The sequence below is a fragment of the Paramormyrops kingsleyae genome, chromosome 1, assembly GCF_048594095.1.
Source record: "Paramormyrops kingsleyae isolate MSU_618 chromosome 1, PKINGS_0.4, whole genome shotgun sequence".
Taxonomy (NCBI): Eukaryota; Metazoa; Chordata; class Actinopteri; order Osteoglossiformes; family Mormyridae; genus Paramormyrops; species Paramormyrops kingsleyae.
In genome coordinates, this window is record NC_132797.1 from 75,657,704 (window position 1) to 75,684,518 (window position 26,815).

The 26,815-nt window shown below is 46.9% G+C and overlaps 1 protein-coding gene and 1 long non-coding RNA gene across 2 annotated transcripts; both read left to right on the forward strand.

Moving 5' to 3' along the window:
* Positions 1-3,905: 3,905 nt before the first annotated feature.
* On the forward strand, positions 3,906-9,142 carry LOC140578468 (uncharacterized). Its single transcript, XR_011982645.1, has 3 exons — positions 3,906-7,565; positions 7,857-8,009; positions 8,337-9,142. It is a non-coding gene; the product is annotated as an uncharacterized lncRNA (long non-coding RNA).
* Positions 9,143-12,003: 2,861 nt separating this feature from the next.
* Positions 12,004-22,722, forward strand: dpt (dermatopontin). The gene is made up of 4 exons (XM_023800996.2): positions 12,004-14,027; positions 21,114-21,239; positions 21,391-21,498; positions 22,242-22,722. Exons 1-4 carry the CDS (start codon positions 13,759-13,761, stop codon positions 22,306-22,308), a joined length of 570 nt encoding a protein of 189 aa, XP_023656764.1. The 5' UTR covers positions 12,004-13,758; the 3' UTR covers positions 22,309-22,722.
* Positions 22,723-26,815: the final 4,093 nt, after the last annotated feature.

The following is a 26,815-nucleotide window of genomic DNA, read 5'->3' on the forward strand; positions in this document are numbered from 1 at the left end:
CTCGTTGTGTGTGTGCGCCTATGTATATAAACAATTTATAATTTGTATTTTATAGTTAATGTGCAGGCCACTACTCAATTTTCGGATGGCAGATGGCGCTATGGCACGAATGTGATTTTTTTCAGGTCACGTTTTCATCCTCCTGTTGATTTTGAACATCTGCATGTCTATGCGTTAGTATTGAGTGGCATCTCCACCTCGCCGCCGTTTTAACTCTTACGCAAGCTCTCCCTCAGTACGCGCCTGTTAATACAACTACCCGTGTCCTTTAGTGTCCCGTCCGTATATATCAAACCACTTGCATTATTTGATGGATGGTCGCATGTTCAAATAACTGTGGTTCTCCTGCATTTGTTGGATGGATGGTAACACTTGTTTGTTATTCTTTTAGCAGGTTAAAGGCAGTAAAAGACTAATGGATTTAATAATGACATTTAATCAAAATCCCAGTGCAGTGTTTCTTGAGGTATGAATTATTTTCAGATGGTTTATATTATAGTTTTTAAGATTTTATTTCGTTTGTATTATTATGTCAAGACACCAACAAATCATCAGTTCTGTAAACAAATCTGCTCTTCTAGGGTGAAGGATTTGTGTGTTGAGGACAAGGTTGACTGTCCGTTGGGGACAGAAATCGATCACAGGTGTCATTAATATGGAGAAAGGCAGCACCAACAGACCAGTGCCAAATTGTGCAAGACACTCTTTATGTGGACATGCACTGAATTCATGTTAAATAACAAGCTAAAGTAATTGAGGAGTCCCTACTGTGGATCTCATAGTTACATTCAGTACATTCTCACTAGTAGATCCCTAACCCTGCACACTTTGCTTGACCATATTTTGTATCATAACCCTAATAATACAGGTCATGAAACATTCAACCCCCATTAAAAATGTTTGTTCATTTTTTTCATACTGATTTAGAACTGTTCAAAAGCACCATGTGTCTACCAGCACGTGGATCTTCAGAGTGAAGAATGTGTTGGTGAGTAACCAAGGGCATCTTGACAGTAGTTAGAAATGTTTGTTTTGCAGTTGATAGTGGCAAAACATTGGCCCTCCCCTTCATTTGGTGTCAGTGTCCATTTTTGCCATGACTCTAAAGTAGAGTGGCCCACAGTCTGTAATGCAAAAACCAGTGTAAAGGTCATTCTTCTGCAGTGCCCTTGTAATCACATGACCCAGAACAGGAAGTTTCAGCTGAGGGCATTTCTGTAATTTACCAGTAACTTCTTCAAGGTCATGGCTTCAAAGTCAGGAATTTGTCATTAAAACTCAGTAATATGGCAATAAAAGCTATCAGATTTTGAGTTGAATATTTTTGCTCTTAGAGCACGGTCCTTTATCGATATAGATCTAGATATAAATTACTTAATTGCGGAAGACAGCAAAATGCAGCGAATACAAATGTATGTTCAACAGAAACATATCTGATTATATACATTATGTGTCGGGCCTGCAGTGCCCTTACTGCCCAGCACAATTCACCATCCCACTCCAACATTTGATATGTAGTAAGCAGATAAGCTGAAAACATTGCAATTAATAAAAGTCAACCTTAGTTACCGATTGCACAACACCAGGGATATTTGTACGTCAAAAGACAACGTGGGGCTGTACCTTTTGGTAAATATGAAATTGCATAATCCGCAAGTCCATTGCTATTTAGTCATTCTTCCTAAATCTCTGCCAAGAATTAACTGAGGAAAAAAATGCAGCCTTTCTTTATAAGAGCTACTAAGTTTAGTCTGAATCCGCTCATTTGATAAACACATCGTCTATGATTGGATTGTGTTTCCTAATCAACAAGTTAAAAAAATCAACATATGCCAGTTATCTTGAAAGTTTGTGGTTGATTAAATTGCTGATACATATATGAATAAATTTGCTCTTTCCAGTTTATAATTGTTAATGATAATAACAACGATCTTGCCAGGACAGTTTCGCATTATGGTATGAAGGCTTACAAAGTCGTCCAGTGTCACATGTTTGTTTTGATCGATGGGCTGCAAACTCCAATAGGTGGAGTAACAATTCATCATCGGACCCGAAAGACAGAATCCGGGTTGTGAGTCCTGATTGTCAGCATCAACATGTTCGTGCAGCGACATGGAAGGAACACATCCTCTGGATGACTGGGGGGTGGGGGGGGGACGGCAAAAACAGCCCTAGGAAATACTCATCCCTGCAGCACAGTGTAAACACTCACCTTTAATTTAACTTCAAAACAAATTATAGGAGAGATGGGAGGGGGCATGGGGGGGAGGGGTAGAGAGAGTAAACCGGGCTGTGCTTTTTCTAAGAAAAGGAGGACTTTCTCGGAGGGGGGGCTTTGTTTCTCTGTATTTTGAAGAGCTTCCATATTAAGTGAAATGCTCCGTGGGGCACCTGGAACTCACGCCCATTCACACGCCGTCCTTCACAGGTCACGGGTGTCTGAACGTGCCTCTTCTGTTCAACGCTCACAGATGCTCGAGCAGATGTGTGCAGAGTGCGACCGTGTGGCCGAGGAGCCCGGCGGAGCTCGAGGGACCCTAACCTAGACGCCGGTGTAAGCCGCTCTGGCAGGTGGGCGTCGGTGGTACGTGCTGGGTGCCTCCCGGCTCGCTCTCACAAGCAGAGCGACTGAAAGCTGCGATTCTGTCCCACTGGCCCTGGTGTCCCAGTAACCGGGAGGGTCGTCCTGGGTTATGGAGAAGCCCTGATAGCATCTCCATACCTGCACATCCCCCTTTTACTAAAGTTGACCGGGTTGCTGATAAGCATCTTGATGGATGTCAAAGGATTTGGTTTTCAGGAAATCCAAAACGGTGGCTCCCATGTACCTTGGTGAATTGGACATGAGAAATCCGGTACTCGGAGTGTCAGGTGACCAGTCCCTGGCTAATAATATGACCTGGGTGAGAAGTGGGGCATCCAGTGCAGCACCTTTAAGGGCTCTGTGCCGCCCCGGGCACCGGACGCAGGGCCTGGGTACATTGCGGTTCCTCCAGGCATCGGCCCCAGCTGACTTTCTTGCTGGCTGCTTGTGTGTGAGGATCATACCCAGTGGCACTCTTCCATGCTGAAATGAGGCCTGTCTTCTGTGCACGTTCTGAGTGCAGTGACATGACAGCTTCTCGAACCTTTTTGGGCCCTGCAGTATCCTAACCCACAAACATAAAACGATGTAATTCCACTGTTCCTAAAATACACTTCTAAGCAAAGCACGGACCCAGTTTTCCTCTAAACAGTTAGAGCACGCAGTGGATATTCTGCTGAGGGATTGACTGCTTGTCTCAACCTTTGTTGTCTTCCTTTGTCTGGCAGTTCATTAATTTAACCGTTGTATATTTTTATTTTTAGCAAAATGAGGTAAACACTGAATAGGTCTGCCGTTTGGAAAATCAATTTAGTGACACTGTCAAATATATAATTAATAACAAAGCGGGTTTGTCAGTTTATTTTTTACTGAATTCCATGTGTCACATAAAAACATTTTTTAGTGGTACAGACAAAATGATATTGGAAATTTGAACGGAAAAAAACCCCAAATAAGTTTCATTTCACTGGGAGCTCTGGCCCTCACACACCGACACGTGAGCGCCTGTCTGCTTTGTTTACGGGTGATAGCTGCTATCTCTGTGCCACACCGTCTGCTTGGCCTTCAATCTCTCCCCCTCAGACTCTCCAGAGACCCACTTGTCCGTGGCTCCTCTGATGGCCTAGCGATGCTGCTAACTGATTAGCGACCTGTAGCCACCGGACCCACAAGCAGCATCCGATTATCTGTCACCCTCCGGCGTAGATTCACAGAAACACTCGTAGCCTCTTGGTCTGTGCGGCTGTTGCGTTCGTCCTCCGCGCCAAACCTTCTGAAGCCTTAACTTTGGGAGTCCAATGTAAGTTCTTCTTGGAACTAAATGTTCTTGGTGTTTTTTTTTTTTTTTTTTTTTTGCATGTTTAAACAAGCATTAAGTAAATACAGGCAAGGGATACTCCTCCACAGTATGTGGTGAATTTATTGATAACACAAAGCTTACTGTTATTAAATAACTCATATAAACTGAGTCTGAGGTGTGGCATGACGTTTTAAATGCAGCCCTGTTCGCTTCGTTCTGAACACGGCAAGAAACGAACATGATACCGTGGTCCTGTTATTCTGGGTGATTTTTTTTTTTTACTGTTATATTTTTAATTATTGAAAAGGACTATAATCATAATTCTATTTCTCACTGTTTTCTTGTACTATACCATGACCATCAATCTTTTAATTTCATCTCCCGTGGGTATTACAGCTGCAAAGGACAGTATAGATACTTCTGACTTCATAACAATAATGATACTTTGATGTGATTTTGCACATCAGGCTAAAGACTGACCTTGTGATGGACTGGCGCTGTCCAGGGGGCCCCCTGTGATTTCTGGAATAAGCTGCTGGCTCACAACAACCCTGTATGGTTATATATCTGAGTATTAATGGATGGGTAATATGAAAGGTACGACTAGGTAGATTTCGACCCAAGTACTGATGGATGAGTAAGGACTGACTTTATTTGTATGAGTCAAAGTACAGTTATGTGGATAATTTCCTGAATATTGATAATAACGCCAGAAGTGGCCAGTGCAGCATTGTGACAAGCTGGTCAGTGTGCAAATGAAAAACTGTCCATCCAGCTTCTCCAGCAGCGTCAAGCTGACCATGGCGCCGTGCCAAGCCAGCAAGCACAGGAAAGTATATTTGGAAACTTTGAAGATGACTGTCTCCGCATGTGTGCCACAGTGCTCACAACGCTGTGAACAGAAAAGCGTGTCACGGATGACGCCAGCTCTGCGCATTGCCAGCTTGTGCTTTCATTTATTTTTTTTTGATGCGATCGGGTCAAGAAAGTCAGCCCCTCACAGCGGGGACCCAGAGCTCGGGGCCAGTCAGTGATCCACGGCAGCGACCGAGGGCAGAGAGCCAAGTGGGTCGTAACCACGGCGAATCACTCAGAAGCAAAGCAGATCCCCGTTTTCCGTGACGTCCCTTCGACGGGGAGCCGGAGAGCATTCCGCTGGGCCTTCAGGGGGCCTTGTCAGCTCAGCCAGGGAGGCGCAGAGCTCGACGGAGATGCTGCCCAGTCACCTCCTGTCCTGCTTAAGCGGCAGAAGCGATTTTCACAGCAGGATGAGGAGAAGAGGCCCCAGAGTGCCTAAACATCTCCCAGATAAACTGGGGGCATTAAGGCTTTTGTTTGGGAATTACAGCATTTCGAAAATCACGCCTTTTGAAAGATCCAGGGCAGGTCTGAGTTTTGAGTGACACTTTACTTTTTTCCCGCCTCTCATTTTAAATCGGGTTCAGGATCAGGGAACTAGAGGTGACTGACAAAGAAAACAAGCCCCCCCCCCCCCCGAAAGTCATAATGCCACTGAACGGTTTCTGCCGTCTCCCTTTTTTGGCCGTGTTGTGTCGCCCAGCGCGGGGGCTCCTGCATGCCCACGCAATCAGAGCCGCTTGTGAACGGCTGGTATGCAATTAGCTTAGCGCGTCCTGCCCAGTCCCAATGGGCGTCACTGGTGCTGCTGTGCCCCCCGCCAGATCGAAGGGGCCCACTAACCCCACGGCGCCGTCACACAGAGCTCTCCTGAGTGCCAGCAGCTACCTGACCCTCACTTTCCTCTGCTCCTAATCATCCGCTGCCAATGCGTCGCCTGCAATACCGTTTTCGGCCACATGGTCCCCCTCAGCTCTGCCGCGTGACCCGCAGTCCAGTGACCCAAAATATGTTTTTAATCTCCCTTTTTGGAGGTGAGTGTCATGTTTCACTAAAAGCCTCCTCTGAACTCATCAATAAAACTCAGATATCTATCTCGATATCCCTGGGAAAGGGGACCTGCCCTAAGTCTCAGGTCAGCAGTGCATATTATTAGTTTACTTACTTGGCAATCATCTATTTTCAGAGCTGCCTGCTAAGCTTAAAACATTTACAATGTATATCGCATTTTATGTGCTAAAGAAATTATCACACTGAAGTGTCTTTGGCGAAAGAAGCGACAGTGAGACACTGATTAGAGGAACAGAGGCGATACTGCGATACTGACCCAGAGTGACACGGCATGGAGTTTCAACCGGTATTCCAGATGGCCGTCAGATCCGATGTCTCAGCGCTGGGCAAAACAAATTTATAACTATCCACCTTTAGACAAAAGCTCTTTATTTCCTTGGCTTCAAAAAGAGACTAGGGTTGCCAGGCCAATCCCAGAATATGAGCTGTTTCCTCCAAGCCGTGTCTTTGATGTTACTAGATGGTCCATGTTTTCTGTGCTTAAGTGAACTGGAGATTCTCCAGGCTGGGAAACTATGGCACTTTCAGCATTTTGACACAGAACTTTTGTCATCCTTAAAACGACATGAGCTTGTTACTGAAAGGGAGCCTCTTTCACAGTCACATCTGAGGTCAGATAGGGATATAAACTGCCTGAGATGGTTTAGCGTTCATCCTCCCTGACCGCACTTCCGTGAAAAAAACACGTGGGGCCAGAATCTTAGATTCTTAGTTTTGCCTTCAAGAGCTACTCCCCCATTAATTTGTCACCACCAGTGTGCAAAACCATAAACTGCAGTGGTACTTCCGAGCAGAAGGCCGTCCGGATCGGGGACGCTCAGCTCGGAAGGCCGTCCGGATCGGGGACGCTAAGCTCGGAAGGCCGTCCGGATCGGGGACGCTCAGCTCGGAAGGCCATCCGGATCGGGGGCGCTCAGCTCGGAAGGCCGTCCGGATCGGGGACGCTCAGCTCGGAAGGCCGTCCGGATCGGGGGCGCTCAGCTCGGAAGGCCGTCCGGATCGGGGACGCTCAGCTCGGAAGGCCGTCCGGATCGGGGACGCTCAGCTCGGAAGGCCGTCCGGATCGGGGACGCTCAGCTCGGAAGGCCATCCGGATCGGGGACGCTCAGCACAGGCCTCGCAGGCATGAAGAATGTGTCTGACGTACTGAATACCTCACCAAGTGTGGGTCAACGAGGTCGGAGAGAAATGTCTGACATCAACTTCTGTTCTTGCGTCTTCAGGAACATATTTAATTTGTAGTGTGACTCAAGGACTAATGGTTCTTTAACGTGAAATATTCTACAACCGAGATTTTCTCTGAAAGTATTCAGGGTGGAGGTCAGTGAGGTCAGAACATTGCAGAGAAATGGATCTTGATTCAGATTAAGCAGATCCAGCATCGATCCACTTTCTTTCCTCATCCTGTTTATATGTAGAAGTACTTTGAATTTAAAGCACGTGTTTTTTTTCGCTTTCTTCCAGCATAATAGAAACAATGCAGTTCTAACGATGGCCATGTAATGGAAAAACAGCTGCTGGTGCCAGTTACCCAAGCAGCCCACCAGTCCTCATTAAACTCCGGAAGCTTCTGGCTTTTCCTGTTTCAGCAGCTTCCAGCTTTTGGCTTCTTGAGCCACTGCAGGAAGGAACAGGGACTTTTTTGGGTGCCAGAATGGAGATGGGTTTGACTGCAGCAGCAGTTCTGGCTTCTCCCCAAAGGTGACATGAGCATCACATACATTTCAGGTTACTTACACTGAGTTTAAGTAGGTAAGCAAAACTGGAGTTTACAAAAAAAAAAAAGAATTAAATTTTAAATAATAAATGAGCTAATTGTTCATCCACCTATGTCAAACTAATGTATGAATTTTAGATTATTCCTTGATGAATGATTAATAAACTGTTATTTTACAAATATTATTGCACAAAGCATGGTGCACTGTGTTGCAGTGAGCAGTGAGTGCGTGCCCTTTGGGGACCTGCAGTGAGCAGTTTGTGTGTGCCCTTTGGGGACCTGCCGGCATGTGTGTGTGTGTTCTCCACTCTCCGGGTTCCCTCCAGCAGGCCAGCGAAGCGCGGCCATACCCCGCCCCTCCCGGATTCTGGATTGCCGTCATCTTAATGAGGTTAACGAGGAGGACGAGGAAGCAGACAGATGACGAAGGAAGGACTGTTGTTGTGTCATGATGTATTCGACCTAAATTTGGCGCACAGGTGTGTCCGATTGAGATCCCACCCGTCTCTGGGATGTAATTTCACGGGTTTCCGAAGACCTCCTGGAGCATGTGAGACTGACCTGGCGCTGTCTTACCGCCATGCGGTGCCGCTGGCGCTCGTGAGGCCCGGTTAGAGGCCCGGTTAGAGGCCCGGTTAATATGCTCCAAGGTGATAGTCGCCCTCTCGATTGACCCCTGATGAGGTGGGTAATTAATGAGCTCCAGGTCTTCGGAAATATTCTGGTGTCCAGATGCTGCCGTGCCGTCACTGCGGGGTTACCTGAGGACGCGTGTGTCTGAGGCTGGGCATTCCGGTTATTTGCAGGCTTCCTGTATGTGGCCACTGGAACTCAGAGGGGCACGGAGTAGCCCGAGGACACGGCGGAGAGGCGGTTTACAGCCGAGCGCGTAGATGACGGCAGCCGTAAATAAAATATGATCCTTGTGTGGAGCAGGAGCGTTTCATTGTTAACCTGCCCGGGTTGGACCTGAGGGGCCAGTCATCCGGACATCGAGAAGATGGCACCTCATTGTTACCTCGGCCATTGGCGTGCTGCACTAATTCCTTGATTTGTGAATTATTGAGGGCATACATGTACTCACTTTCTGCGGACTATGAGGTGTCACATTTACTTAGAGGAAAATTATGAGTAAACAACCCTGTCATTATCGGAACATGAAATCACTTAATGAATAGTTGATTCACGTAATTGCGAATGTGAAAGGAAATTCATTCCTATACTTCTGACTGTCTGTAGATGGGAATTTGCATTCATTTTTTCATTATATAGAAAATGGGACGGATCTCATCCTAATCACCTTACAGACCAGAAGGTCGCCAGACTGAGGCCAGCATTGGGCTCCTGAGGAGGCCCTGAGCCCCGATCACACCACACACCGGCTCACCCTGTGCTGTGACCCCACAGTCTGCTCCGACCTTTTTATGTCTGAGTCTTGGCCAAAGCACAGTTTTGCTGTGGGGACCAATAAAGTATCATAATTCCTTTGTATTTCATTTTATTTAATGAAGGCATCGTTTTTGGCAAAGAAATGCGTAACACTTAGTGAATGTGGAAGCTATGCGTAGTTTACAAATGTTGGCCTGTTGCAAGGACCTAAATAAACCTTTGTCGTGACTTGCTGGGCATGGGAGGTGGGGGGGGAGGGGGAGGGGGAGGGGGGGGTCCTGATAAGACTGGGCCCTGTATGCTGATCTTGTTCCCGCCTGATCTGATGTCATTTATCAAGTCCGTCATATGGCACCTGTGACACGCCAAAGAGGAAATGGCCTGACAGCTGCGTCATTCTCAGGGACCCCGTTTGACTCCCTGTCTCGGTGTGGACCAGGTGCAGACCCCCCACCCCCCAAAATACAGGCTGCACAGGTTCATAGCAGCTTTATGAGGAACAAAGCCAGAGCAACCTGGGCGCCTTTGCACTGCTTGTAACAGGAGGAGCAGACTACGGTGGGACCTGATTGTTTTTTAAATTTGTTAACTTAACAGAACATAAATGAAAGGAGTAGATCACTCTGTTTCTAGCAAAAGCACAACCCCTGCCCCCAAAAATAAGGCTGATCACAACCTAAAAATGCCCCCAAACTCATTGGTAGTGGTGCTGCCCTCTTCACCATGGCAACATCGGCTGGTTCTCACACATCCCATCAGAGAGACGCACATGTGCATGTGGCTGAGAGTAACTTTTGGGACCTGTGCACATCGTCAGCCAGCACCTGTGGAGTGTGACAAGATTACCAGCCATGGAATTCGAACCCACAACCTCCCAGATATAGGCACTGATCCCCAACTCACTAAGCAAGGGCATGATTATTTCATTATGACAAAACAAAAAGCAAAAAATGAACAGCAGCCTCACGAAAGATTCACGAGGCAGGAAACAGCCGAGTTTCCAGCAGCCGCTCGAGGAACACAGGCCCAGCCTGGCCTCCACATCCAGGGTGATTTTGGTACAGCCGAACTGGCAGAGCAGAACCAGGCTGCCGCCAAACCAGTCCTGAAGCTAGCACTGGGTCCAGCCGCTTATAATCTGAACCGCATGCAACGTCCCAGAGGAGTTTTGGACCGGCTTGATGGCTCACCTACGTCAGAATCACTCTCGCCTTCCAAATAAGTTTGACGCACGCCAATGCTACCCTTTATCTGGAGTTTTTTTAACAACAACAAAAAAAAACACATCTGACCTGAATCCAGGTTCAGTAAGTTTGCCAAGAGTTAGTTGAAAACCCCTTTTGGAAAACTGTACAAAAGGGTCGAATTCTTTCACCTCACTGGACCGAATGGCTGTCACCATCCAAATGGTTTAGTAGCGTTTCCGTGGATATGGAAATTTCCGGTCATAATTTCTCTCCAAAATATATTTCAATCTCACTGATTTCGTTAAAAATACAGGCTCTGGTGCTGGATTTCTGTTTTTCTGGGCGATACGGTCGGAGCAGGGACTCGTGTGCTATTTTGGGAGGAGTGCTGTTATTTATTTTGAGGTTTTTTCAAGTGTGGCGGCTCTCCAGTGAGATCAAAGCCACTGTAACAGATTAAGACACAGAAAATAATTGTGTGTTTTTCTCAGCTCCAGGCAGCAGCTTGACGGGAAAACAGCTTTATGCTTTTCACTCCTGTGTGTGTTTTTTTCCAGGAAGCTCGATTTCGTCACTTCGGGTCATGTTTGGGCTGCAAGGGGCGGAATGAAGAAGTGATCTTTTGAAGAAGCGGAGGAGAGATGCTGATAACAGCAGGTCCTTAGGAGGTGCTTCAAGCAGCCGTGTCCCAGAAAGAAATGTGTGTGATTTACCACCTGGCCATTAGAGGTTACCTAGACCATCTTTATGGAGTAAAATCATCAAAAAAACATCCATCAACATCCCCAGATTCACAGTGCAGAAAAATGGCATGCCGACAGTTCTCTAGCTTTATTTTATTCTCTGTCACCAAGCCTTTGTATCTGAGCTGTGTTTGTTTTCTTTACATGTTGCAGCTCTGAGGACTGAGCCACAGCTCTTTGCTCTTCCACAGCTCCTGGAGGGATGCTGAGGATGGAACGAGACACGGAAAGGAGCCGAGTGTAACGGGGGCTGCCCCGCCCAAGCTCCGCCCCACCCGACCTCTGCCAGCCCGACCTCCGCCAGCCAGAGCTCCACCCCACCCGACCTCCGCCAGCCCGACCTCCGCCAGCCAGAGCTCCGCCCGCCCTAGCTCTGCCCCACCCGACCTCCGCCAGCCCAAGCTCCGCCCGCCCCAGCTCCGCCCCACCCGACCTCTGCCAGCCCGACCTCCGCCAGCCAGAGCTCCGCCCGCCCCAGCTCCGCCCCACCCGACCTCTGCCAGCCCTCGCCATCATGGAAAGAACAGCAAATGAAGCAAGCAGCTGCGGCTGCCGTGGTTACGTGCCGAGGGATTCATTCCCTCTGCGGCTGCTGGGTGCCGATTGGTTGCAGGTGTAGCCGCTGACATGGCCAGCAAAAGCGGGCCGGTTCTGGCGCTCCAGTATGAGTTTGGCCCAAAAAGGCACCTGAGTCTTTGTCACTGACTTTTTTTTGCTGTCCGATTTTATGGCTTCTGCGCCTCAGTGCCGGTCTCCGCCTCACAGCTACCGAAGCCTCGTTGCCTTACAGATACGCTACAGACCCTTGATCTTGTTCTGTCATGACCTTTGCTGCCTCAATACAAAAAAAAAAACTGCAACTAATATTCATAGGCCCAGGTTTCAGTCCAAAGTTTACTATGCTAACCATTTAATCATTGATAAGATCTATTAATATTTGAACAAAGGGATGGAGCTTGAAAGCTTTATTTCAGTTTCAGTGAGGTTTTTGTAAAGAGATTTTGCACAAAACCTGAGGCCTGTACTACGAAGTGGGGTTACTGGCTTATCAGGGTAACTTGTTGGATTTAAGGTAGTCTGGGCAAAATGTAAGTGAACGAATATGAAGTCCATTTAAACTGTGGTACCTTAAATCCGACAAGTTACCCCGATAAGCCAGTAACCCATCTTCGTAGTACAGGTCTCAGGATTTGTGAAAAATCTCTTTGTGCAATTACTGTTCCATTTACCGCATTTAACTGCCTCACAAAGCACACCGTAATCTAAACTATCAGCTCAGAAATGCATCGTGTCAGGGCAGGTAGTTTATTACCTGCAATGCTAGTGGTAGCATTAACACTGACAGTTTTCACAAGAAAAATTAATTTTGCCATCTCGCTAGCTTGGTCAAATTAGAGGTGGTTCATAGCTGCGCCCCCTAGTGGAACCTCCTTATAGTGCCAAAGAGTTTTATAATGGAAACTTCGGTGACTCAGCTGAGGCTGTGAGGTTTCTGGGCACACACTCCCCCCGATCTCCCTCGGCGTCCAAGGCCTCTGTATCCAGCTTCATTTTGCAAGAACAATCTGTTTCTAAAATAGAGGAGGGGAGAAAAAAATAAAAACTGTGGAAACACTGAAGTTTGTTTGGAAGAACTTATAAATCGAGGTCCTGCAGGGATCTGTTTTATTGTCGTTAAGTAAACACTTCCTGGGAAGTTTGGAAATACTGTTATGGAATTTGGCTTAATCAATCACCAGTGCCTCATTTAATAACGCTAATGAAAAACACTATGTCCGATTCATCCATCCCCTCCATCTATCATCCTTCATTAATTGTAGTTAATTAATGGAAATTAAAATATGAGGTGCTTTAAGTGCTCAATCAGCTTGTTCCCCTGGTGTACACACCCTGTTCGAAATGCTTCACACTGACACACACTGCACTGCTCTCTGTCCCCAAAACCCTCAAACAAAAGCTTCAGACCCGTTCCCTTGATGTCAGTGTGTATTCCAGTGTTCATTTACACACAGCCTTAATTTTAAAGCAGTGTATTACCTTACACTGGCTCTGTCAGGGCATTGGCCTGAGTGGCATGTAGATAAGCCCCTTGTTTTTAATGTTATGGTAATTTGTGTGCAGTTTTGCAGTTTACACACGTTTTGGTGCATGGGCAACATAAGAATGCTTTCAAGTGTTGGTGAGTGATGCAGTGTGCTGGGCTGACGGTGAATAATGCAGTGTGCTGGGCTGACGGTGAGTGATGCAGTGTGCTGGGCTGACGGTGAGTGATGCAGTGTGCTGGGCTGACGGTGAGTGATGCAGTGTGCTGGGCTGACGGTGAGTGATGCAGTGTGCTGGGCTGACGGTGAGTGATGCAGTGTGCTGGGCTGACGGTGAGTGATGCAGTGTGCTGGGCTGACGGTGTTCGCCTCAGACTGCCAGCCCCACAGCCCAGACGCCATCGGAAAGGAGCGTGGAAACCGTGTCTATTATCACCTATTTATCGGCCTTTCTGTTCCCGAGGAGGCAGTGACACACACTCAGGGAAGGCACCTGGGCTCCATCCAGCGTGTCCGCTAAGAGCCCGACGTCTGAGAACCGCTAATGAAAGGAAAACCAGCCGCAAGGCCACTATTTACATAACAGCACTCAATACATTAACAACGAGAGCCCTGGCCAAGCGCTCCTTATTTTTTAAGGCATCCCTCCCTGATGTGCACTATAGTTCTTGGAAGCCCGTTAGGGTTCCACCTTAAAAAAATTACGATCGGTTTGCAGGCGTAGCGGTCTTTGTCGTAGCAAATTACATATTGTCTTGGATCGTGATATAAAACATCTGGGAGTCAAATGTCTGTGCGGAGGTTTATAACGAGGCCGGGGCTCTTCCAGGGAGCCAGACGCTGTGGGCTGAGAAGCAGGAACCCAGGATGCAGCTGACTTTGTGGTTCGTGCCCCTGCTGGCCTCAGCCTGGGGTTATCCCAACTACCTATACGAAGAGCCCTGGGTCAACTTGTTCCGGCAGGGCTTCAACTTCCAGTGCCCCCACGGTGAAGCGCTTGTGGCCATCCGGAGCTACTTCAGCGAGGCGGAGGGGTCCGACCGCTTGTGGACCTTCGAGTGCCAGCCCACCCCTTCCAGCCTGGGGGAGCCCACTGAGTGCTGGTGGGACGACATCAACCGCGCCGGGATGGAATGGTAAGGCCCCTAGGGCAGCCACTTCCCCCCGCACCCAGTCTGTCATTGGCAAGAACATCAGCAGGTCATTGCTACAGACTGGTTAGTGCTGCTGGACCTTTGAGGGGATTCTTCCTCAAGTTCCGCCTATATGAAAGGGATGTATAAACCAATACGGTACTGTGTGTGTGTGTGTGTGGGGGGGGGGGGGGGGTTATGATGGATGCCCAGATGGATTTAGGGCAGCTGGCTTGGGATGGCTTATGTGAGGGTTCGTTGATGGCAGATGTGAGGTTAGGCTTGCTGTGAGTAGCCGATAGCACCACTCACATTGTTTGTTCATAATTGAGGGCTCCAGGGACGGTCCATCTGGAAAGGGGGCTGTCTCACTGACTAAACTTTCCACATCCCACAGAATGAAGCTCAGGTCTTGGAAGGGGACTAGAAATCAATAAAGGCTGTGAAATTTACTGTGTAATAATTGCAACATGTGCTCATTAAACTTGCAGAGTACTCACTGCAATATGTACTCATTAAAATTTGCTGTGTATTCATTGCAGTGTGCTCATTAAACTTGCAGAGTACTCACTGCAATATGTACTCATTAAAATTTGCTGTGTACTCATTGCAGTGTGCTCATTAAAACTTGCAAAGTACTCACTGCAATATGTACTCATTAAAATTTGCCGTGTATTCATTGCAGTGTGCTCATTAAAACTTGCAGAGTACTCACTGCAATATGTACTCATTAAAATTTGCCGTGTATTCATTGCAGTGTGCTCATTAAAACATGCAGAGTACTCACTGCAATATGTACTCATTACAATTTGCCGTGTACTCATTGCAGTGTGCTCATTATAACATGCAGAGTACTCACTGCAATATGTACTCATTACAATTTGCCGTGTACTCATTGCAGTGTGCTCATTAAAACATGCAGAGTACTCACTGCAATATGTACTCATTACAATTTGCCGTGTACTCATTGCAGTGTGCTCATTAAAACAGGCAGAGTACTCACTGCAATATGTACTCATTAAAACTTGCTGTATACTCATTCATTTTTAAACCAAGATGTGCGGACCTGTCAGTTTCTCTTTAGTTTACTTCAGCTGGAGTTCATTTTGGCTTTTCCATCCATTTGCAACGAAAACCAGAACCTCCCATGTAATAATTCTACAGTCGCTCCTGATATTTTGACAAAGCATGTTGTCTCCTGCAAGTTTTATAGTGAACAGTTCAACCTATCAAAGTTATCTATCTGTTATATTTGTGTGCTGTTGTCAGATAGTAAATGAGGATAATTGGTTGTTAATTTGTGCTCGTGCAACTTAATGGTTCAACACTTGGAGCCTCTGACCAGATGCACTCCTGATTTAACGTGACTAATGTGCTTTTATGCAAATGAGTGGACTAAGAATCTTACACATGCTACAGTGATGACGAGTGCGTGGGCTCATGTCATTTAAACCACAGTCTCTCTCTCAGAAGCTGTGCCGTTTGTTTCCCAAACTGCTCGCAATATCTGGTTGCCAGACAGCTCTTTGTTCTGTGGAAATGCATTTCTGGGTTTAGGTTGGCTGTAACACAAAATTAGTATTTCTTGGCAACATTTGCACATAGAACAAACCTTTTTGATAGATGTTATTCCGCCTGTGTTTTCAGGCCATGACATTACGACAGTGGACGGCTATTGTAAGGAAAGGATCGATTTTCCACATACTTATTTTTGCCTAAACACCTCTGTAGGCCTGATTCTGGACCAGAAAATCCGCAAAAAGCACCACAGATTACACTTATGATTTATCACTGCTGTGGATCGACAAAGTCTGCTACAGCATACAACGGTGTTTTCTTAATTTTACAACGGCTTAGTTGGTAACTCTGTTGCCTCACACCTCCTGTCCAAAGACATGAAGTTACACCATCTGGCATCTCTGTGTTTCCTGGAGAATATGATGCATATCAGGGTTACCACCTAATCGATGTCAGGGATCAGGGGGGACACATTGTACTGAGGCAGGATTTGTAAATTTTGTTGTAAAGTTGTTGCTGTGTGCTGATTGGTCAGTCTCCTATAATCATGCATGTGTCACTAATGTTAATGTGAAACAGCTGGATGAGTCTTTCAGTCAGGGAAACAAACCAATCAAAGCACAAGAAGAACTGAACTGATTAGCCAAGAACAGGAGCCTTTCAGTTTTAAAGTAGTTAGTAAAACCTGAAGTAGCTCAAAGTGTCCCCCCCAATATGGACTAGGTGGTACAGGAAGGTCCTGTGTGACGGCCTTTAACATGGTACCCAGGAGGCTAGTGCTGTTAGCTTCGATGCTTATTGACAACCTGTGTTTGCACCCTGTCCTCTAACAGGGACCTTATGGAGGGAAATTTCCAGACCCAAACCATGACCTGTGTCCCCTGTCAGTGCAGCCTGGGTTCCTCTAATATTTAGAGAAACATCCCAGCTCATTAGCTGCTCGTCCCCAGTGGGAGAGGCCTGCCTTGGTCAGCTGGAGGCCTGCAGCTAACTGAGACCTCTGTCTGGCTTTGTCTTTTTTTTACTTGAGGCTACAGGAAGGTTGAGTGGCTCCCATGGCCGCCTGCTTTCCTGTAAGTCACCTTCTGATTGGTCCTACAGGTCAGCAACGCTACATCGGTTCTGAATGCGCGGTTATAAAACCGCGTCCCTTTTTTTCGTGGGAGTGGGACGATATGACTGATAAACATAGTTAGATATGCTGCGCCACCTGCAAACGCCGCCTGCAAACGCCGCCTGCACATGCCATCTGCACACGCCGCCTGCAAACGCCGCCTGCACACGCCGCCTGCAAACGCCGCCTGCAAACGCCGCCTGCACACGCCGCCTGCACACGCCGCCTGCAAACGCCGCCTGCACACGCCGCCTGCACACGCCGCCTGCAAACGCCGCCTGCACACGCCGCCTTCAAACGCCGCCTGCACACGCCGCCTGCACACGCCGCCTGCAAACGCCGCCTGCAAACGCCGCCTGCACACGCCGTCTGCAAACGCCGCCTTCAAACGCCGCCTGCAAACGCCGCCTGCACACGCCAGTGGAATTTATATAACCGAAATGATTTTCGTGCATTTCCTGCTTCGCTTTATGTGTCAAGCTGGTGAACTGGAGAAAGCCGCCATTTGGAAAAAGGTAACGAGCGGCTTCATCCATCTGTGGGCCGCTGTTTAGGTTCTCTGCTGTTACATTCCATCAGCAGGCGCCTGCGATGTTTCTCCGGAAGAGGGGACGTGCGTACAGAGCACCGACATGAGTGTGGAAGGCCGGAGTCAGTTTAATAACCCGGAAAAAGCATCCAAGTGGCCTGTAATCCGTCTGTCCGCTTCACCGCTGTGCTGCCATTAAGAGGACGGCCCACTGATGGCATCTCCACTCCCATCTACATCTACACACCTCTGCTCGCGCAAACCCAGCCCTGGATAGCTATCCCCAAACCACCGGCACTACATCGCAGCCTTCACTCCAGGGACTTCCCAAAAAAACCATTAAGGACATCATTATCCCTCAATGGAGGTCACACTCTGAGTCAGTGGTTCGGTTTTGTATTTTCCTGTTGCCCTAACAACTGTTAGAATGAGGCATCTTTTCATTAAGACACCCCCCCCCCCACCACCCGTATTAGTATGCTAGAGTGGTGGCAGTTCAAAATGGAAACGGTAAATTGCCGACGGGGGTGAAAGAACGATTAACAGGACACAGAGCATGCTGGGAGTCCAGCTGCAGTCATGCCTCCTGTTTATGTATCTGAGTGACACTATTCGCCGGAGCTAATTAAACAGACCATCCACAGTGGTCCGGCGCAGTGATGTCATAAAATATTCAGGAACCACCTGACTGTTAATACGATCAGCACCAGTGCTGTGACACTTCAATGCCGTTTTAATCTGCTGCCTGCTGATGGCTAACTCCGAGTGTACAGACTTTAGGACTCTTTGGGAATAAGGGAATCGCCACCTCGGAGCACGGGTGCAGCCTACAGCATATGAGGATTTGCATACTGTAAACAGTCTGAGAACAGCCTTGTATCTTTCCAAATTTAATCTGTCCTGTCGGCTCAATGACAGTTTTGCCCTGTAACTGAATGAAGCAGCCATTAAGGGGTTAATAGTGAAGGATCACACTGTCTTTTCAAAGTTGACGCTATTTTCAGACCTAAGTTTCCTACAGATTTCCATGTGGACCCTGCGTGCGAGAGGGCATCCAACGGCAAGACCTCAGCCTTCTGTGTCCTTTTTAAAAAGCCAAAATAATTAGCTTAGATGTTCATCAAGCCTTAATGTGTGAGATTATCTCCTCCTCAAACAATCGTTCCTCAAAAGCCTGGGGAGACGCTGAAGAGGGAAGAGATAAGTAACAAGCTGAAGAGAGATTATGCAAGAGATCCGGAACTGAGAATCCCAAGTCTGCCTGATTTGGTCTCTGGTGATGTCACACTTAATGGTTGTCATATGATGTAATGGGCAGTACAGCTTAATTTGTTGCTGTTAGTGACTTGTCTTGAGGTAAAAGAAGCTGTTCTTAGTTACACACTAAGTCTGCTGGTGTGCCGATCTGTTCGGTGGGGCGCCCTCCGTTACGAACCTAGAAGACCTTCCCTCGCTTTCTGCTCGCCGTCAAAGTGAAGCCCTCTATCTTGGCTGCCTCATGTCTGCCCTGACAGATGGAATAAGTTTCCTGCCAAAATGTCCCTGTTTGTCTTGGCAGCCTGGCCCAGCACATGTCCAGCCTTCTTTCCTGTGCTTGCTGAAGCATTTTAAGGTTTAATTTTGGCCCTCCGGGCTCCGAGACCCCTCTGGCTGCGAACTTTGACCTTCATAGAACCTTTTCCTTCATGGTCACCGGGAACAACAGGCCTTGTTTTATGTGTCATGGACATTTGTCAGCCCACTGGCTGATGATATTGACCGTAATGAAATATGACACACACCGGTGCCCTTCATTTGACCTTGATCCAATCGTGTTTTTCCTTAAGATGACGTCAGTGAACGTTGATACTATCCTGAGGGGTCAGCAAAGATGTTTGCAACTTGAGGACACCAACAGCTACAGAATGACATCAAAGCACTACTTCTGGGGTATAATTTTAACTGAAATGGCCACGAACCTTGTCACCTTGAAGATATGTGCAAGGCAATGTGTTCAAGCTACCATAGTACTTAGCATAGGGCAGATTTAATAAAGAGGCCCTCAGTGTTTCTCTCTGCCTTTATGTAGGTCGTCTCAGTGGCCTGTACGACATGGGGGTGTCAGGCTGCCTGTACGACATGGGGGTGTCATGTCAGGCTTCCCCCGCAGCCTGAGATTTTCCAGAAGGCTAAAGCAGAACTGCATAGATCTCTGTTATCCATGTGAAAATCTGCCCATAATGAACTTCCCTTGGGAAGTTTTCCCATTTGCTATGTCCACCTGCCTACCCCCCCACCCCCACCCCGCAGCACCCATTTTCCTCAAATGTTGCTTTTGCGAATGCCTCGGGGGTGGGGGGCAGCTAATGTCTCCGCCTATGGACTTCAGTATTCTATTCCCCCGGTTAAAAAGTAACCTCCGCCCCCCCCAAAAGATGTCCTCTGGTTTCACATCAGAAAGAAGGTCACAGTCAAGGAGAAAAATGGAGGAGCGAGGTGAGGAGGAGGCCGAGGCAGGAATTAGCAGGTGTTGAAAGGTATAACTCCTCTTTCTGGGTTATGCTTTCAACTCAGGTGTGCGGGACAGTCGCTGACCTTGCAGTGTAAGAGGACACCATGGTCACCATTTGTGCAATGCACGCAGCACACACTCACTCAGCGAGGAAACCCACAAGCTGAAGGTTCAAGTGCCAGGAGGGAGAATTTTTCAGGAAATAAGTGAAATTTTAATCAGGTAAAAAGAACAACTCGTTCTAAAGATGGAAACCTTTAGAAAAATTTAAGGAATCTCCTCGTGTTTATGCTGGGGAGAGGAACAGCTCAGGTCGATGAAACTCATCTAAAGAAAATGTTACATTGTTCCAGAGGTCATCCCGATTAGCTCCTAAGTTAGCATTAGAAAATGCCAGTGCAATTTCAGGTTCCCTAACAGCATGTTATGGGGACACGGTTGCCGTGGCAAAGCGAATTGAGACATTAACTGCTGCTGATGTCAGCTTGTTGTGATAACAACAGCCTGCACCGTCAACAAAGGTGTCTTATTGTAAAACATTTACGTTGTGTTTGCAAGAGTTTGAGTTCTGTGGGTTAACAGGCACAAGCAATCCAGGCTGGTTTTAACTGGCTCCTGTTACCGATGGCAATCAGAGTAATCACTGCCCTGGAATTGCGGCAGCTGGAATCCAGCAGGATCCGTTATCAACAAATTTTATTCACTGTTGAGTTTGACTTTTACTAGCAGGTTGTCATGTTGCAATGAGTTACAGTCATTTTCCACAGTGAATAAAAATGAAGAATGAAGAAGAATGCCTTCATAGGAAGGAATGAAATAGACCCTAGTGCTTTTGTTTTTTCATTACTTCTGTGTCGTGTTGCACGACTGCATTAGCAGCCGTTAAGTGGACAGCTGTTGTGTGTCCTGCAGCCGTTAAGCGGACAGTTGTTATGTGTCCTGCAGCCGTTAAGCGGTCAGTTGTTGTGTGTCCTGCAGCCGTTAAGCGGTCAGTTGTTGTGTGTCCTGCAGCCGTTAAGCGGTCAGCTGCTGTGTGTCCTGCAGCCGTTAAGCGGTCAGTTGTTATGTGTCCTGCAGCCGTTAAGCGGTCAGTTGTTGTGTGTCCTGCAGCCGTTAAGCGGTCAGTTGTTGTGTGTCCTGCAGCCGTTAAGCAGACAGCTGTTATGTGTCCTGCAGCCGTTAAGCGGTCAGTTGTTGTGTGTCCTGCAGCCGTTAAGCAGACAGCTGCTGTGTGTCCTGCAGCCGTTAAGCGGTCAGCTGCTGTGTGTCCTGCATTCAAAGGTTCAAAGACGCATCTTTCTCCATTACAGCTTTTCTGTCTCTGCAGTTGCCAGCACACACCAGATCGGTGCCTTGTCCCTCACCCTAGACAAGAACCGCGTTATAAATACCAATAAACACCATGACTGTGGTGACACCGGGCCCTTTTCCTTGCAGGACCTCCATGTGCTCCAACAACGGGCTGGTGGCCGGGGTTCAGAGCCAGTACTTCAGTGCCGTGCTGGACCGCGAGTGGCAGTTTTACTGCTGCCGCTACAGCCGCAGGTGCCCATACTCCTGCTGGTATGTCCCCGCCCCCTCCACCAAGGCCACGCCTCCCCGGGCTACTCTGGCCCCGCCCCTCGAGCAGCTAGCTCCAGCCCATGGGGGTGGTGCGGAAATGTCAGCTGACATGTCAGAACAGCAATCAGCTTGGTGCTCCTCTCCCTAACAGGAAGACCAACGATGTTCCGGAATATTACAGGGAAGAGGCTGAGATGGTCATTCCAGGCTATGGATACTTCATTCGAGGGGCCCAGACCACCTTCAGTGCTGTGCTCAGGTCAGGTCCACACCAGACACCAGAGTCTAAATCTACTGTGTTCATAAACACACATGCACACACTTTCACACAGAGATCAGACAGCTATCAAAAAGCAGTGACTAAGTCAGAATCATATTTACATAATTTAAATCACATATTCACATAAGGGAGGGGTTAGAGAGTTGTGTCAATAATTATAAATACCATTATTATTATAAACAGAACTATTGTTCAACTAATGAAATTGATTTAAAAACCAACAAACGAATGAATGAATAAATAAATCTACTATGATTAGACCCCACTGTAAATCAGGAGACGGGCTAAATGCAGTGGTGCAGACTAACTGAGGGGGAATCCCCGCCCAGTGCTATTCCAGTTTCACTGAAAAACTTTCTTTAGTGTCATAAATGCTGAAGCATCGTCTTTCTGCCCCATTCTACACCGAGGCCTTCCGTTCATGTCCCTTCCACGTCACCTGTTAATTGCGTTAGAAAGGAGCTTTTTTAAAATCCTATTTATTTCTACCCCCGACTGGCTTCTAAAAAAGACAGTATGCTAGATGCCGGGACCTCAGAGGGCACAGCCTTGCACGTGTCCTGATTAGTGAGACATTACATCACTAGTGCATCACACAGCAGTTTGATCTGAGTAGTCTCTGTAGTCTGCTTCCCAGCGCCCTTCCCCGTCCGGTCCAAGTTGGCCAGATCCCTAGTCGATTCCCTTCTCGATCTCAAACGTCTCCCGTTTCTCTGTTGTAGGGATCGCCAGTGGAAGTACATCCTGTGCCAGATGACTGACTTTGACTGTGAATTTGAAAACTTCTAAAAGGCTGAAAGTCATTTCTGTGACACCCACTGCACCACCTCACCTTCCCCGTCCACCCACCACAACCAAGGACTTTTCCAGTTAACAACCACCCTATTGAAAAACAGCTGATACTGGGTTACTGGTTTGCATGCTGGGAGCTGGGTGTCTACAGGGCTGTGACCTTGTTACCCTTCTTGTTACCCTTTTGTACAAGTTTATTTGTAATCCTACACCTTTTGAAATTAGTAACCACTGTCATTAATGTCTGCAATGCATATATTTCTTTTTTATTTTATGATTTTAATTTAGCCTGGTTATTGGAACTTTCGGTTCAATGAAAAAGCATTACTGGGAAGTCATATCCGTTTCTTCGGTAAGCAGTACTCAGAATTACTGAAACAGAACACAATAAATAAGCAGTTTGACTACAGAGCTGCCCTCTCCTCCCCTCCGAGGCATGATTGAGTGATGTGTGTTTTTCCTGACTTTTTGGGGGAAAAAATAGTTCCCAAGGTGTTAGTGTAGGGTTGTGTTTCTAAGAGAAGCCTCACCCAGTCTGCCTCTCCGTAAACCTCAGCAAACTGCCTGAATGACATGTCCCTTTATTCTCTGACAATCGGAGGAAATAAAATGGAAATGGCTTTGCAGAAAGTCTAGCAGTTGTGGTGTTGGCGCGCCAGACAGGATTTCCTTCTCAATCGCCTGTTCAGCTTCATAGTACACAATCATTTCCACCCGTAGCTGTTAGCATTTATGCTAAAAGCACAGGCAAATCTCCCAGGCTGGCAGGGCGTGACCAACATGAAGACTATGCAAAATGTCAAGAATTCATGTCTATTGACTTACTCACAAGAAAGAGTAATGTGTGAAACTATTTACCATTTCCCGACTCTGGATGCGTCAGAAGCTTTCATTGGTTACTCATTTGCCTGTTTAATTACCAGAAAGATTAAAAATAATTTATCCCAACCCTACTGGCTGGGCTTGAAAATAATATTCATTCATTCATTCACTCACTTCACTTCACTTCACTTCATTTCATTTCATTTCATTTCATCTCATCTTCGATTTATAAAAATATATAAATAAAATACATTCATGAAGATGTATCCATATTCAGTTTGCTGTGATGGTCAAATTTCATTTAGCAAATTTAGTTATGCTGCAATATCCAGAATTTCCCTCAAAAAGCAATGAAGTCCATCTTAATTTTAATAGTTTAGTTTCTATAAAATATAACCAGTCTGAAAATGACTCGGGCCGGTTTAACCGTGGCATCTACGCCGTCAGTCTGACCTGTTTCTTTCCTTCCTGCCCCTGGACCCCTGAAGGTTCTTTCTGCTATGTTTTTCTTAAGGACCTCCCCCCCCCTTTGCTGTCATGCATTAAGTGTGGTGGCCGCAAGGCCTCTGTCCTCTGTCACCAGCTGCGGATCACCGGCTCGAACCGTGGAAAGCCGGCTCACGCCGCTTCGCTAGCTGTTGAGTGTCTGGGAGGTGCTCGTGCAGCAGCCTGTTTTTCATTCAGGACGCTTCCCCATAGCCTTTGTGCTGAGAGCATAACAGTCTGCAGCAAGACATAATTGTTATTTACTTGCGGGACTGAGCCTGACTGAGTGGCTGCATTTCCCATATAGGGTTGTTTTGATAAGTGGTGGCGTGCTGACGTTTTGTGGTCGGACCACGGCGCTGTTATAATGCATCGCCCAAGCCCAGGGCCTGGGTACTCAGGTCGGAATGCCAAGCCTGCTTCCCCTCTGCGAGTTTAGACTAATGTCTTGTCTTTGGCCTGTCGGTCTCAGCTGTAGGGTGGGACCCATTCGGTGGGGTGGTCTGGACCACTCACATCCGCGGAGGCCCGTGACCTTCCAGCCTGAACTCTCCCTGAGACCCTGATCAATGTATGACGGAGCGCCACCTACGGGACCCTGTTGGCGAACTCGTATAATATCAGAATGAAAAGAACTATAACCAGGAATCACTAGGAATCAGAATTAAATTTCAGAAATGCACGTCAAGAAACATAAAATGCACAGACCATACATAAGTACATGAATATGCAGCACACAGGGGTCTGGTATATGTTATATAAACTGCATGAAAGTTATTCCGCTCTAAAGAGCTGTTTCATATTTGAATGAAACACAGCTTGTAGCTGTAACTTCATTCTGCATGGTTTGCACAACCATTGTTCCATCTGCACGAATCTTGGTATGTTTACAAAAGTATGGAGGGAATTTAAAAACAAATGTCCTTTAATTTGAAGTCCCTGATGTAAGTATGCCTCAGGTACAGTGACCCTCATTGCACAACAAAGCTGCCGACCGCTTGAGAGACGCAGAATGTAGTTAAACAACATAGAGACTGTGTGGGACAAACCCCCTCACCCACTTCATGAAGAACAAATAAGAATGGTCTCCCTTGGAAAATTTGTCAACAGCACAAACAGCCAGAGTGCAATTAACACACTCAACATGGAGGTAGGTTTGTGGGTGTTTGTTATGATACATCTACAGTATGGGCTGCACTGTCATCTCAGTGAGGTCACGTCTTTTGCCTAAATTTAGACCACATGCGCTGAGTGCTCGAGACATTCAAGGCAGCGGGTGAATCCAGCGGAAAGCTACTGCAGTCACTCCTCGCTCAGCAAACGAGTCCCATCCCAGGCGACCTCCTGAGAGCGTGCACGGAAAGTGTGCCGTGTGCAACAGGCAACCAATCATGTAAGAATGGATGGCGACAGGACAGCGGGACAGAGAATTATGATGGTGAAATATGAAGAATTCTGAAATACAATAACGGTGATGAACAGCACATGGCTCTCAGCAAAGACATCAAGGCTGGCAGTGGAAATGAAGGCCTTCAGTCTGTCATTGTCTGAATTTCAGAACGTGCTGTAGGGTTTTCTTAATTAGTCTTTAGTCATATTCCCTTTTTATTATTTAGTATTAAATAAACTTGCCACTCTTCAAAACTTATTCAATATTCCTTTATTCATCACGCACACACACACACATGTTTGTATTCATATCTTTGTGGGGACCTTCCTTTCATTTATATGGGGAAGAACCGTAATCCCATAAGTAACCAAACAAAATACATTTTTAGTTTTTTAAATGCAGATTTCTATTATGTATTTTTATTCTATATTCTATCCTATTTCTATAAACTGAGTTTCCCCTTGTGGGGACTGAAAAGGTGGTCCCCACAATGTCAAAATGGTTGGCTCTTATCACATTGTGGGGACATTTGGTCCTCACAGTGTAATGTACACATGACCCTCACACACACACACACACACACACAGTGTGGGTACATGCCCAGAGAAGACAACAAAGCTGTTGAGATGTTAAGAGAGCGATATCCATGCTCATTTATAATCACACCATTCAGAGTGGAAAGGGTCCAAATAATAGACTAATGACCATAAAGCTCAATGAGACAGAAATGTCCAGTGAAATGTGGTTTAAGCCATGGACTGTGGGGGAGAATCTATACATCCTGGTTAATAATTGCTCTGTGTCCATTCGCCCTCAGTGGCTGTAGCCAGAGACAGCTAATGAACATTCAAATGCATATTAAAATTTGCCCTAATCTGAAAAAGCAGAGGGGGTGCAGAAGGGGCTATTAACTCAAAATGCCGTTACAGCAGAGATTAGCCTCTTTTCATAGATATCAACATGATTCCGCACGCGCAGTGAAAGGGCTGGTGAACATCAGTTGCCTGTGATGAAAGGTATTACAGCCAGAAGAGACTAGTCAGTATACATTTAGTTTTACCGCAGTCACAGGATTCTCATGGAAATGCCATTTCAAGAGTTTGGGAAAACGCATTTGCTACATCAGGTAATGTTCCGCCTTCTGCTCTTTGATTAGTCCAAGCAGCTTGGGATCTGTGAGCCAAGCTGATGTTTTTAACAACATTGTGTACATTCCACTTCAGAGATCTCTCTCACTCTGGCATGCATTGTTATCGCAGGAAATTTTGTCTGAAAATGAATTTTTTTATGACCGTCGTATTTGCACACGGTCAGTCAGAGGAGTGGTTGTATCCCAAATTGATTTCACCTATTGAATCGATTTCAATCAGTCTAGATCAAGGGAAGGAGGCAAATTAAAGAAGGATTTTCAAGGCATGAGAGAACTGAGGTAAATAGATTGTACTTATGAGGGAAAGACTAAAGAGCCTTTGAACAGGTGTGAGAGCAGAAGTCTGGTGCACTGGGCTGAGTGTGTCTGTGAAGGCAGCGCTGATTTTCATGCTCATCGGTCTCCTATGTGCTTCTGCAAAGACCTGCTACACAGAAAACCTCGGCAGAATCAGCACAGGGCCTGGGGGTTGGGGCCTGGGGTCAGGGGGCTGGGGGCTGGGGGCAGGGGGCAGGGGACAGGGGGCTGGGGGCTGGTACGGTCGGGCACCCCGGTGGGCCGCTGCCTGCACCCTGTTCACTCTGTTACCCAATAAACTGTGGCAATATTAGGAAGGTGTCTTGAAGGTTTTGAACACACTGTGTATATCCATTCCA